Source organism: Lepidochelys kempii, chromosome 3 (genome assembly GCF_965140285.1).
Source record: "Lepidochelys kempii isolate rLepKem1 chromosome 3, rLepKem1.hap1, whole genome shotgun sequence".
Lineage (NCBI taxonomy): Eukaryota > Metazoa > Chordata > Testudines > Cheloniidae > Lepidochelys > Lepidochelys kempii.
The window spans coordinates 56,607,877-56,621,946 of NC_136382.1; the positions used below are offsets into that span (position 1 = coordinate 56,607,877).

The window sequence follows — 14,070 nt, forward strand, 5'->3', positions numbered from 1 at the left end:
TGGGATGCCTGAACTACTAGAATTGGAGTACTGCTTGTGGGTGCAGAGTCTCCAGCCAGAGCTGCACAACTCGGCACAAGCTTCACACCTATGAAGCAACAAAGTCCAGATGTGGCCAGTTTCCACCGGTATATTTTAAACATGAAATGAGCAAAGGACACTTTAGCTGGGGTAAACAGAATAAATAGCTGCAGTAGTATGGTCTTTTATATCATTCTTGCCATCAGCAGCACACTGTTCAAAATGCTATTTCATTCTTGCTTCCTAACGCTGCATCTTTGTTGCACTTATTACTTCAGCATCCAGTCCATTTCTGGAAGTATCAATGGCTACAGGAACTTCTTCAGATTTTCCCCCAAATTAAGTAGAAAATATTTTTGAAACGTAAGACATTGAAAAATATCAGTGTTTTTTCTTTAGAATGTAGCTAGCTCCACAAATTATAAACTTAATTACAGCAACCTATACTATTTTCTCCCAGCGTTCACTGCTAACTTAAAACGTTAAGAGCCCTAGAGTTTTCCAAGGTTGCAATACCAAGTAGCAGATCCTTTGCCACACCTGTGTAAAGAGGTGTTGCACAGAGGCAATCGGTAATAGTGTGGACTGGAAGATAGATTTCTCCCTCAAGGGAAACTCAGGGCTGCAGTAGTTTCCGTGGGGTTGCTGCCCATATTCACTGGGTGAAGGATTTCTCCTTGTGCATTTACATAGTCACATGTCCACCATTCTTGACTTACTCAAACATCAACAGCTCCATGGTGATCAGGACCCCAGTGTGCTCCCCCAGAATACTGCCCCTCCATAAGCCATGGAACCCTCTGCAACCAGGGAAGTTGGGAAAAGATTTGGCCTTAAAAGGACTGAGTTTTAGAGAATGCCAGTAGTTGTTCCATAATCCAAGTAATAATCTTTCTTCGTCTAGTTGTCTTGATAGTGTTCAGTAATAAAGGTGGTAGATGACACAGGTCATGCTCATGAATTCTACAGATGAAAATGACAATATCCTGTCAGTCCAAGTCAACATATTAAACTAAACTTTTCACTTTTTTTATTGAAATGAGTAAGTTATAGAAATCATAATGCTTGAGACAGCTGGCTGTGGTTTCAAATATAAGTTTTAAGCAAGTCTAATAATTTAAAATACAAATTAGCGTTTAAATTTTAAAATGTTTAAATTGATTCTTAGGCATCCTACAATTTGTGACGATTTTTCCTATTGCATTGCATAAATTTCAGTTTTCCCTGTAAATCTCAAGCTAACTGAACAGTCCATTTCATAATAACATAACTGTGTACTTAGTAGGTGACCTTACTTTCTATTTGAAATGGTTCTTAACCAAAATACTGGATCTGATCACCCTTGAACTTTAGCAAAATTGGGTCCAGATTTGTAACCTGACATTTCAGCAGGTTCCATTCTCTAAGATGTGCTGAACCAAAAGCCCACATTCAGTATTTTTGGTTCAAGCTCACCCCTGTTATAAAAGCATTGCTGCTGTTATCTGAGTATACATTTGGCTATTTTTACAGGGTCCATTTGGGAAACCAGGTGCCCAGGTAAAATTATTGTATAATTTGGAAAAATAAATTTAACTTTACATGTTTTCCAGTTTCTTGAATCATAGCTTAAGTAACTGTTCTGTATATTAGGGCCCTAGAGGACCCCCTGGATTACCTGGAACTCCAGGTACCCCAGGTGTTGATGTAAGTAACAATTCTATATATAACACTATATTGATGTATGTGCCCCTTATCAATGACTGAAATTTGAAATGCAATGGCCTTGTTTCTGTTTCTAGGGTGCTCCTGGGCCAGATGGGAAGCCAGGACTTCCAGGTCCTCCAGGTGACCCAGTATGTATACAAACTATGCTTGACTTACATTGTGTGGATACTAGTATTTTAAAACAGAAAGACACCAGATGCCTAGTAGGCCTAGCAAATTTTATTCAGTTGATTACCTAGTGATTTTTTTTTATTTAGCTCATTACAATATCATTAAAGTTATGGTTATGTCAGCACTTTCATGATAAATGTCTGTTCACAGGAGGTTATGATTTAGCTTTAATAGTTTGTTCCAGGCTGCAACTTTGCTTACCATGTCTCAGTCCCAGGAGCAGTTCTGTGTAAATTTTCAAAGACTATAGTTTGGTTCTTCTTTTATTAGAAGACTGTGGGAAAAATTGTATTGCTCTGATGCATTTAAAAAGCTATTATATTATATTATAAATGAAAATTTTAAAATAACTAGCCCATAATGTGAACTAATTTTCTTGAACTAACCCATAACTAACCCATAACTAGCCCATAATGTGAACTAACAAAAGAATTAAATGGCTAAGATGAACAGACACCTGAAATGAGTTTAGATCCTTTAACATGTTCCCCAAAGCTGAAACTTTACAAGCTTAATTTTGATTTTAAAACGAATGCTGACAGAGGCATTAAAAAAGGTAAATAAAACTCTCAGAATTCCTAGAGCAGTTCTTGGGACCTGTTCCTCAGCAAAGTGAAACCCTTTAGTCACTTGTTAACCTCACTTGTGGTCCTAGAATTATAATGTGATTTGGCTTTCCTAAATGGTTTAGGCCAAAGCCTGCTACCATATAACCAGATTTTTAAAAAGGCTTAGTTTCAGATAGTAGGTGAGATGTAGTGGTGATTCCCTAAGTGCAGGAAACTGTTTAAATCCTAAATACCTTCTTAGTTTTTATTTGAGACATGACATATATAAAAAGAAAATTAAAAAGACATATCCCAAACACCAAGCACCAGTGCTGGGAAACCTTATGGTGTCTTTCAGCAAATCAGTGCTGCTTACAAAAGTGTGAATTCAGCCTCTTCTCTAATGAACATCCCTCTCAATGAGTGTTCAAACCCTGCCATGTAGACTAGTCCTTCTCTAAGAACTTCCTGGCAGATTTTTCAAAGTTTGTGAAACCATGCTGGATGTGGTATGTCCTTTTATACATTAGCTGTTAAATCGTGTTCAGCAGTGGTTCCACTGCACAGGTTGCTGACATCCGTTGTCAGCAAAGAACGGTTTTCCTAATGTACTGAAGGCTAAGGTTTGACACTTCTGTTTTCCTGGTGTAGACAGGACCCTTAAAGCTTTAAAAATGTGAACATTTGAAACTGATTAAATTGAAGACAAGTACACACCAGATTTGTCAGTGTATCTAACTATATATCATGACCAAGGCTGGGTTTTTTCCCAATAATCACAGGAGTAATTTAGCTTGTGATTTTCATGATTTACAAAAAAATCCCTACATTTTGACATTGTGAGGATTCATTTTTTGGAGGTGGGTGGGTGGAGGTGACAGCAACAGCTCAATCAGTTTCACGGACAACCTTGAGAGGTACAAAATTAAACCTTGCACTTGGAAAACTAAGGGAAGACAGAGGGAAAACAGTACAGCAACACACCAGACCAGATCAAAGAACTATCTGCCAGAGCTTTAATTTCCAGGGGTGATGAGATTTCTGTCTCTTCCTGCAGAAATAAAAAAAAGACTTAAATATTTTGGAGGGCTAAGCTGGGTTTCAGAAAAGTGCACTCTGATAGGGGAGCAACTGTGTTTCAGTGTGTTGACTGTTTTCGTAGCACAAACACCGTTCTAGCTAGTTCACTATAATATGGAACAAAGAAATACCTTGGGTAGAAAGCACTGACAACATTTAAAAAATATATTTGACTCTTGCACTTTTCGTCATGAATATGCTTTATTTTTCCTTAAAAATATCATGATAAAACAGCCTTAATCATGACTAATTTGCATAATTATGTAAACATTTTGATACCATTAATACGTATGGAAACCATGAACCAAATATTTAAAGATGTTGGATATTTACAGTATATTAAATATTTCTTAAGTGTATGCATGTGTTTTATTTCAGATTGCACTTCCACTTTTGGGAGATGTGGGTGCTTCATTGAAGGTAGTATATCGGTTCAGGAGGAAGTCTTTCCACTAATATGAATGGGTTGTTCAAAGCAAAATAGACATTGGCATGTTTCATATGTCTGCTTTTCCTAAAACCAAGGTTATGTTTTACTATATACTGTAAATCACCAAAGTTAAGGGTGTAAGACATTTCAGAGACCTTAAAAGACCTGTCATGTCTGTCATGGAAAAAATTGAATCCTGATCCAGATCCTTTCTTTGAGACCTGGGTCCACCTCTTGCTTTTCATTAAACTGCTCAGTCCTCTCTTTTGTCTAAAAACAAATCTAGTTGTTGTTCTTCGAGTAAGGTCCCTGTGGATACTCTAGTTCCTTTACTCTAGGTGTTCTTGCATCCCCTGTGCCTTTGATTGGAGATTTCTCGTAGAAGTGTCTGTTCAGCCCGCACATGCATGTTACTCAATCACGTGCTGGTGTTATATAGCAGTGTATGGGCTAACTGCTCTCTGTTCCTTCTCGACCGCCTCGGGCTGAAGGGGCCTTAACAGTTGTCCACGTCGTTTTACCTCAACTGTGTCCCCTTAGCTCTTTTAGTAATTAGTTTATTATAATTGTTCTTAGCAGTAGTTAGTAGTTTTGGTAGTTTAGGTGTTGTAGTTTAAAAAAAAAAAGTTTCCCAAAAAAAAGTGTGTCTATGTGTACACTGCCTGTTGTGCCAGGAGGCAATCCTGGTGAGTGACAAACACTCCCATTGCATTGCTTCGCGGAATCCCATATTTTCCAAAAGGGCAACTTCTGTCTGGCCTCAAAATCTAGAGCCAAGAAATCAGGGAGATCATGCATCATTTTCTGTTTCAGTCACATTTAATATATTATTACTAAAATTACCCCACAGGAAGATTTAAAATAATAAAACCCCCAGCATCTTGTGTGTTCTTGATTTATTTAATGCCTCTGTAGAAAGGTTAATCATCACAATTTTATATATTTCCAGTAAAATGTTTGTAGCCACTTCCAGGCTGGAGTTCCTGGATTAACAGTCATAAAGGAGAAAAGGGAGTAGCAGGCTTTCCTAACAGGGATGGTCACAACAGCAGGAAGGCAAGATTATGGGTGTGACTATATATTCATATGATCCACTGTTTCTTTTGCTAAAGTACTTCCCATCAATTTATTTTCCTCTGTTCTCCAGGGTGATACTGGGCCAAGAGGTCCTTCAGGAATCCCTGGTAGAGAGGGGCCAAAGGTAAGTTTATTAAGTGAGTACTTTAGATAACTTTTTTTTATCCATTAAAAATGCAGGGCTAAATCCTATATGTCTATCTTGTATACTTATAACAGGTTTCAGAGTAACAGCCGTGTTAGTCTGTATTCGCAAAAAGAAAAGGAGTACTTGTGGCACCTTAGAGACTAACCAATTTATTTGAGCATGAAAGCTCATGCTCAAATAAATTGGTTAGTCTCTAAGGTGCCACAAGTACTCCTTTTCTTCTTGTATACTTATAAGGCCCCCACTACTGTAATCAGAACCTCGTAATCTTTAGTGTATTTATTCTTAGAACACCCCTGTGCTATAAAGTGCTGTGATTCATTCCCATTTTACAGATGGGGAACTGAGTCACAGAGGACTGAGTGAGTTACCCAAGGTTATGCAGGAAGTCTGTGGTGAAGCAGGGAATCTCCCAATTCCCAGGATAGCACCATAATTACTGGACCATCCTGAGTACTTACATATTTTGTTACTCATGTGAATAGTCTCATTGATTTCAGAGGGATATATTCTAAACTTGTATTGAAGTCATTAGGAATTGTGCCTTACTGAAGAATTACTAAAGGTCGCAGGTTTTGACATCTAAATCCCTTAAAGCAAAATCCAATAATAATCATAAAGTATAAATTCTCCTTTGAAAAGAGTTCTAACCTAGCCTTCTGCTTCGTGAATGTTCAATGTGTCTCAGATGGCATGTGACCAGGATTCATCACTGAATTTGGATCATTAGCTTCCCCGGCCCTGGCCAATTGCTGATGGGGAGCGCAACATGAACACTGATCCGTGCCCCTTCTAAGCTAGTTGTAGTTTATCAAGCGAACTTTTGCACTCAGCCTCAGCGTTTTGGGCCAAATTCAAGTGCATAGGAAGTAGGCATAATGTTTATTGACCTTAGTGGTACCTGTGCCGGTGTGGAATTTGACTCTTTGTTTGTTTTATGGTCCCTTACTGCTAACCCATAAGCTCCATACTAGCATATTTAAAATTATGCTAGAATACTAGCATATTTAAAATGAAACACACTACAGTACATAAGTTTTTGTAACTGTAATAAAATACAGTAATAGTTCAAAAGTTATGTCTTTATAGGGAAGCAAAGGTGAACGTGGATTTCCTGGACTTTCTGGAGAGAAAGGTGATGAGGTAAAATTATTTTAATTTCAATAATAATTATATTATGTGTACATGAATAAAGGTCCAAATTGAGAACTAAATCCACATATTATCTAATTCTCCAGAATATCTCAAGAAGATATGTAAGCGTTAGGAAGGCTGATATTAACAGTTCTTGATTCTGAATTTTCCATATAATTAAGTACTGTTACTCAGTTGAGTAAGGCAGTTTTATTTTTCGCATCTCTTAATTTAATTGCAAAGGATTGTATATTTAAATGCTAATATTGAGAAGATAATACAGGATCGAGCAATAAATGGGTATATGCCGAGTATTCTCAGAATGTTTGTTCACATTTTATAACAAATGTGCTTTGACTGTGTTACTGCCCCTTTAGTGTTTGTCAAGGTTCCTTCGCCACTCTGAACGCAAGGGTACAGATGTGGGGACCTGCATGAAAAACCTCCTAAGCTTATCTTTACCAGCTTAGGTCAAAACTTCCCCAAGGTACAAAATATTACCCCCGTTATCCTTGGATTGGCTGCTACCACCACCAAACAAATACTGGTTACTGGGGAAGAGCTGTTTGGAAACATCTTTCCTCCCAATCCCTTGCACCCCACTTCCTGGACAAGGTTTGGTAAAAAGCCTCACCAATTTGCCTAGGTGACTACAGACCCAGACCCTTGGATCTTAAGAACAATGAACAATCCTCCCAACACTTGCACCCCCCTCTTTCCTGGGAAATGTTGGATAAAAAGCCTCACCAATTTGCATAGGTGACCCCAGACCCAAACCCTTGGATCTGAGAACAATGAAAAAGCATTCAGTTTTCTTACAAGAAGACTTTTAATAGAAATAGAAGTAAATAGAAGTAAAGAAATCCCCTCTGTAAAATCAGGATGGAAGATACCTTACAGGGTAATTAGATTCAAAACATAGAGAACCCCTCTAGGCAAAACCTTAAGTTACAAAAAAGATACACAGACAGAAATAGTTATTCTATTCAGCACAATTCTTTTCTCAGCCATTTAAAGAAATCATAATCTAACACATACCTATAGCTAGATTACTTACTAAAAGTTCTAAGACTCCATTCCTGGTCTATCCCCAGCAGAAACAGCATATAGACAGACCAAGACCCTCTGTTTCTCTCCCTCCTCCCAGCTTTTGAAAGTATCTTGTCTCCTCATTGGTCATTTTGGTCAGGTGCCAGCGAGGTTACCTTTAGCTTCTTAACCCTTTACAGGTGAGAGGAAATTTCCCCTGGCCAGGAGGGATTTCAAAGGGGTTTACCCTTCCCTTTATATTTATGACAGTGTTCTTTTTCCAAAAGTATTCTAATGAACAAATTTAGTGGCAGGATTATTCATGGCAACAGCAAATATTAAGTGAATGTAGGAAAATATTCACAGTGTGCTGCTGTTGCTAAGAAGGCCAATGGCATTTTGGGATGTATAAGTAGGGGCATTGCCAGCAGATCGAGGGACGTGATCGTTCCCCTCTATTCAATATTGGTGAGGCCTCAACTGGAGTATTGTGTCCAGTTTTGGGCCCCACACTACAAGAAGGATGTGGAAAAATTGGAAAGAGTGCAGCGGAGGGCAACAAAAATGATTAGGGGATTGGAACACATTACTTATGAGGAGAGGCTGAGGGAACTGGGATTGTTTAGTCTGCGGAAGAGAAGAATGAGGGGGGATTTCATAGCTGCTTTCAACTACCTGAAAGGGGGTTCCAAAGAGGATGGATCTAGACTGTTCTTAATGGTAGCAGATGACAGAACAAGGAGTAATGGTCTCAAGTTGCAGTGTGGGAGATTTAGGTTGGATATTAGGAAAAACTTTTTCACTAGGAGGGTGGTGAAACACTGGAATGTGTTACCTAGGGAGGTGGTGGAATCTCCTTCCTTAGAAGTTTTTATGGTCAGGCTTGACAAAGCCCTGGCTGGGATGCTTTAGTTCGGGATTGGTCCTGCTTTGAGCAGGGGGTTGGACTAGATGACCTCCTGAGGTCCCTTCTAACCCTGATATTCTATAATTCTATGATTGAATTTTGAATTTGAAAATGTGAGTATTTTCACCAGATACTGGATTCCTAGGGTATTGTAAGCCAGTAAGGGTACAGAAAAATACCACGAGACCTATTGCCCAATGAAAAGGAAATTCCACAGCTCCAATTTTAAATGCCAGATATTTGCAATGAAAGCTCAAGAGCAATCTTATGTCAAAAGAATTCACCAAAATTAATCAGCTAATAAATATAAGTGAATCATGTGCTCCTTGGAGATAATTTGCCAGATGAAATAGGTAAAATAAATCATCCATTACGGATTATTTGCTGAGCTCTATTAAATAACAAAGCTCATCAACTGAAATATGTTAAATATACTACTCTCTCGTAAATGTTATTGCTTTGATAGGAGAGAATGCATCTGAAAAATTATGGTCGCTAATATTTGGAATTTTGAATGTATTGATGAATTCCTTATTCGTTCTGGGGATTTCATGGTACATAGCTAATGTTAATTATGGAGTGAAGGTGAAATTTCAAACAAAATATGGATTGAAAGTGTTTTTCAAACTGAAATTTGTACTCAACACTATCCATCACTTCAAGAGAGTGATCAGGTAGACTGTGTGTCAGATTTTCACCAAAACTGTGATGGAATGATGATGTTTTTTTTACCTTTGATTTAGCCGATATACTTCCTTTCTTGCACAATTCAAAATAAATCCAGAAAAATCTAATTACAATGATGAATTATTGTCAGACTAAGCAACTGATATAAATGTTGGGGAAAAAAGAGAATTAATCTGGAACAACTTATCTTGAGGGTGGTGTAAAGAATCAGAACAAAAGTGTTAGATATGTTCCACTTTTGCCCTAGATCTCAGCAGATTGCCAAAATATAAAGATGGTTTTTGAAATTATCATGTTTTTTCTTCCTTTTGTATTGATACTATTCAGAGAATCTGCAAGGTTGGTGCTTCTTAAATATTCAAGATGTCCTAAGATTTAGAAGACATACTTTAAAATAAATTTACAATAATAAATAAGGCTCTAAAAACATTTTATTTTAAAAATAAACAGGACTGTGGTAAAACAGTAGTGTGGCCTTTCTCTGTGCGCACCATCTCTGGTGTAATACATGCAGCAGCAACTTGACACACGGAGATCCAATTTTAAACAATTCTGACAGTATCTCACTGCCAAAAGTTGAGACAGATCTTAAAGGCAATTGAGAAGGTAATAACAAAAAGACCAGGTTATAATTGGCACTTAGGCTTTTAAAGAGACGCCAGAGTAAATTCATTCTAAGTAAATTTTTATTGATTCAATGGGGTGCTCACTCAGTCAATAACGAAGCTATTATAATGCTTCTTCACTATTTGGTAGGTGCTAAGGCACTCCCAACAATGTTGGGTAGCTCCAGTGTTTTAGCAGATGTTTTAGGTTACTTCATTGTAACTGGGTGAATGAATGTTACTTCCAGGAAACTACATAATGGAGTTGATATTCCAGTAATGGATCTGAAGTTCTCATGTTCTTTATGATTTGGTTAGATTACCAGAGCCACAAAGTAGAACAATAGTTTTAGGGTCTTCTGAAATTCATTGAAGCCAGTGGAAATACTCTCATAGACATAAAGAGGCTTTTGGAACAGGCCCTTAATGATTATACATAGGAACATAGAATATCAGGGTTGGAAGGGACCCCAGAAGGTCATCCAGTCCAACCCCCTGCTCGAAGCAGGACCAATTCCCAGTTAAATCATCCCAGCCAGGGCTTTGTCAAGCCTGGCCTTAAAAACCTCTAAGGAAGGAGATTCTACCACCTCCCTAGGTAACGCATTCCAGTGTTTCACCACCCTCTCAGTGAAAAAGTTTTTCCTAATATCCAATCTAAACCTCCCCCACTGCAACTTGAGACCATTACTCCTCGTTCTGTCATCTGCTACCATTGAGAACAGTCTAGAGCCATCCTCTTTGGAACCCCCTTTCAGGTAGTTGAAAGCAGCTATCAAATCCCCCCTCCTTCTTCTCTTCTGCAGGCTAAACAATCCCAGCTCCCTCAGCCTCTCCTCATAAGTCATGTGTTCTAGACCCCTAATCATTTTTGTTGCCCTTCGCTGGACTCTCTCCAATTTATCCACATCCTTCTTGTAGTGTGGGGCCCAAAACTAGACACAGTACTCCAGATGAGGCCTCACCAATGTCAAATAGAGGGGAACGATCACATCCCTCGATCTGCTCGCTTTGCCCCTACTTATACATCCCAAAATGCCATTGGCCTTCTTGGCAACAAGGGCACACTGCTGACTAATATCCAGCTTCTCGTCCACTGTCACCCCTAGGTCCTTTTCCGCAGAACTGCTGCCTAGCCATTCGGTCCCTAGTCTGTAGCGGTGCATTGGATTCTTCCATCCTAAGTGCAGGACCCTGCACTTATCCTTATTGAACCTCATCAGATTTCTTTTGGCCCAATCCTCCAATTTGTCTAGGTCCTTCTGTATCCTATCCCTCCCCTCCAGCGTATCTACCACTCCTCCCAGTTTAGTATCATCCGCAAATTTGCTGAGAGTGCAATCCACACCATCCTCCAGATCATTTATGAAGATATTGAACAAAACTGGCCCCAGGACCGACCTTTGGGGCACTCCACTTGATACCGGCTGCCAACTACACATGGAGCCATTGATCAATACCCGTTGAGCCTGACAATCTAGCCAGCTTTCTACCCACCTTATAGTGCATTCATCCAGCCCATACTTCCTTAACTTGCTGACAAGAATACTGTGGGAGACCGTGTCAAAAGCTTTGCTAAAGTCAAGAAACAATACATCCACTGCTTTCCCTTCATCCACAGAACCAGTAATCTCATCATAAAAGGCGATTAGATTAGTCAGGCATGACCTTCCCTTGGTGAATCCATGCTGGCTGTTCCTGATCACTTTCCTCTCATGCAAGTGCTTCAGGATTGATTCTTTGAGGACCTGCTCCATGATTTTTCCAGGGACTGAGGTGAGGCTGACTGGCCTGTAGTTGCCAGGATCCTCCTTCTTCCCTTTTTTAAAGATTGGCACTACATTAGCCTTTTTCCAGTCATCCGGGACTTCCCCGGTTCGCCACGAGTTTTCAAAGATAATGGCCAATGGCTCTGCAATCACAGCCGCCAATTCCTTCAGCACTCTCGGATGCAACTCGTCCGGCCCCATGGACTTGTGCACATCCAGCTTTTCTAAATAGTCCCTAACCACCTCTATCTCCACAGAGGGCTGGCCATCTCTTCCCCATTTTGTGATGCCCAGCGCAGCAGTCTGGGAGCTGACCTTGTTAATGAAAACAGAGGCAAAAAAAGCATTGAGTACATTAGCTTTTCCCACATCCTCTGTCACTAGGTTGCCTCCGTCATTCAGTAAGGGGCCTACACTTTCCTTGGCTTTCTTCTTGTTGCCAACATACCTGAAGAAACCCTTCTTGTTACTCTTGACATCTCTTGCTAGCTGCAGCTCCAGGTGCGATTTGGCCCTCCTGATATGATTCCTACATGCCCGAGCAATATTTTTATACTCTTCCCTGGTCATATGTCCAACCTTCCACTTCTTGTAAGCTTCTTTTTTATGTATAAGATCCGCTAGGATTTCACCATTAAGCCAAGCTGGTCGCCTGCCATATTTACTATTCTTTCGACTCATTGGGATGGTTTGTCCCTGTAACCTCAACAGGGATTCCTTGAAATACAGCCAGCTCTCCTGGACTCCTTTCCCCTTCAAGTTAGTCCCCCAGGGGATCCTGGCCATCCGTTCCCTGAGGCAGTCGAAGTCTGCTTTCCTGAAGTCCAGGGTCCGTATCCTGCTGCTTACCTTTCTTCCGTGCGTCAGGATCCTGAACTCAACCAACTCATGGTCACTGCCTCCCAGATTCCCATCCACTTTTGCTTCCCCCACTAATTCTACCCGGTTTGTGAGCAGCAGGTCAAGAAAAGCGCCCCCCCTAGTTGGCTCCTCTAGTACTTGCACAAGGAAATTGTCCCCTACGCTTTCCAAAAACTTCCTGGATTGTCTATGCACTGCTGTATTGCTCTCCCAGCAGATATCAGGAAAATTAAAGTCACCCATGAGAATCAGGGCATGCAATCTAGTAGCTTCCGTGAGCTGCCGGAAGAAAGCCTCATCTACCTCATCCCCCTGGTCCGGTGGTCTATAGCAGACTCCCACCACTACACCACTCTTGTTGCACACACTTCTAAACTTAATCCAGAGACACTCAGGTTTTTCTACAGTTTCGTACCGGAGCTCTGAGCAGTCATACTGCTCCCTTACATACAGTGCTACTCCCCCACCTTTTCTGCCCTGCCTGTCCTTCCTGAACAGTTTATAACCATCCATGAGAGTACTCCAGTCATGTGAGTTATCCCACCAAGTCTCTGTTATTCCAATCACGTCATAGTTCCTTGACATCACCAGGACCTCCAGTTCTCCCTGCTTGTTTCCAAGGCTTTGTGCATTTGTATATAAGCACTTGAGATAACCTGTTGATCGCCCCTCATTCCCAGTATGAGGCAGGAGCCCTCCCCTCACAGGCATTCCTGCCTGTGCTTCCTCCCGGTATCCCGCTTTCCCACTTACCTCAGGGCTTTGGTCTCCTTCCCCCGGTGAACCTAGTTTAAAGCCCTCCTCACTAGGTTAGCCAGCCTGCTGGCAAAGATGCTCTTCCCTCTCTTCGTAAGATGGAGCTCATCTCTGCCCAGCACTCCTCCTTCATGGAACACCATCCCATGGTCAAAGAATCCAAAGCCTTCTCTCCGACACCACCTGCGTAGCCATTCGTTGACTTCCACGATTCGACGGTCCCTACCCAGGCCTTTTCCTTCCATGGGGAGGATGGACGAGAACACCACTTGCGCCTCCAACTCCTTTATCCTTCTTCCCAGAGTCACGTAGTCCGCAGTGATCCGCTCAAGGTCATTCTTGGCAGTATCATTGGTGCCCACGTGGAGAAGCAGGAAGGGGTAGCGATCCGAGGGCTTGATGAGTCTCGGCAGTCTCTCCGTCACATCGTGAATCTTAGCCCCTGGCAAGCAGCAGACTTCTCGGTTTTCCCGGTCAGGGCGGCAGATAGATGACTCAGTCCCCCGGAGGAGAGAGTCCCCGACCACCACCGCCCGCCTTCTCCTCTTGGGAGTGTTGGTCGTGGAACCCCGAACCTCAGGACATCGCATCTCATGCCTTCCAACCAGCGGAGTCTCCTTCTGCTTTCTCGCCCCAGACACATCATCTGGTCCACTCTCCGCAATGATACCTGTGGCGAGAACATGAAAGCGGTTAGTTACCTGTGTCTGTGTTACTGGAACCCGGACATTCCGCTTACCTCTTCTGGAGGTCACATGTTGCCAAGCTTCTTCACTGGCCTCTTGGCTCCTCTGTGCAACCTGCTCTATATCTTTAGAGCTTTGTGCCCCTAGAAGCCTATCCTGAGTTTTGTCCAGAAAGTCCTCAGTTTCTCGTATGCAACGCAGGGTCGTTATCTGTTGCTCCAGACCTTCAATCTTCTCTTCCAATATGGAGACCAGCTTGCAATTTGTACAGACAAAGTCGCTTCTGTCCTGTGGAAGAAAGACAAACATGGAACATCCAGTGCAGGTCACAACAGCTGAACCCCCCCCTTCCATATCACCTTCCTACTATGAGCTTCCTCAGAGCAGTTTGCAAGACGTAAGCGTCACAGGGCTCACTCCAGGTGAACTCCCAGGCAAACTCCTGCTGTGAGCT

At 41.3% G+C, this 14,070-nt stretch overlaps 1 protein-coding gene across 4 annotated transcripts in view; it reads left to right on the top strand.

Annotated features, from left to right (window-relative positions):
- COL19A1 (collagen type XIX alpha 1 chain) overlaps nucleotides 1–14,070 on the top strand; it is a 337,142-nt gene that overhangs the window by 247,355 nt on the left and 75,717 nt on the right. For all 4 annotated transcript variants that reach the window (XM_073336362.2, XM_078852102.1, XM_078852101.1 and 1 more), the window contains 6 exons: nucleotides 1,534–1,560; nucleotides 1,654–1,707; nucleotides 1,803–1,856; nucleotides 3,906–3,947; nucleotides 5,105–5,158; nucleotides 6,272–6,325. In XM_073336362.2, coding sequence (XP_073192463.1) covers nucleotides 1,534–1,560; nucleotides 1,654–1,707; nucleotides 1,803–1,856; nucleotides 3,906–3,947; nucleotides 5,105–5,158; nucleotides 6,272–6,325 — 285 coding nt within the window. The remainder of the gene's footprint in view (nucleotides 1–1,533; nucleotides 1,561–1,653; nucleotides 1,708–1,802; nucleotides 1,857–3,905; nucleotides 3,948–5,104; nucleotides 5,159–6,271; nucleotides 6,326–14,070) is intronic.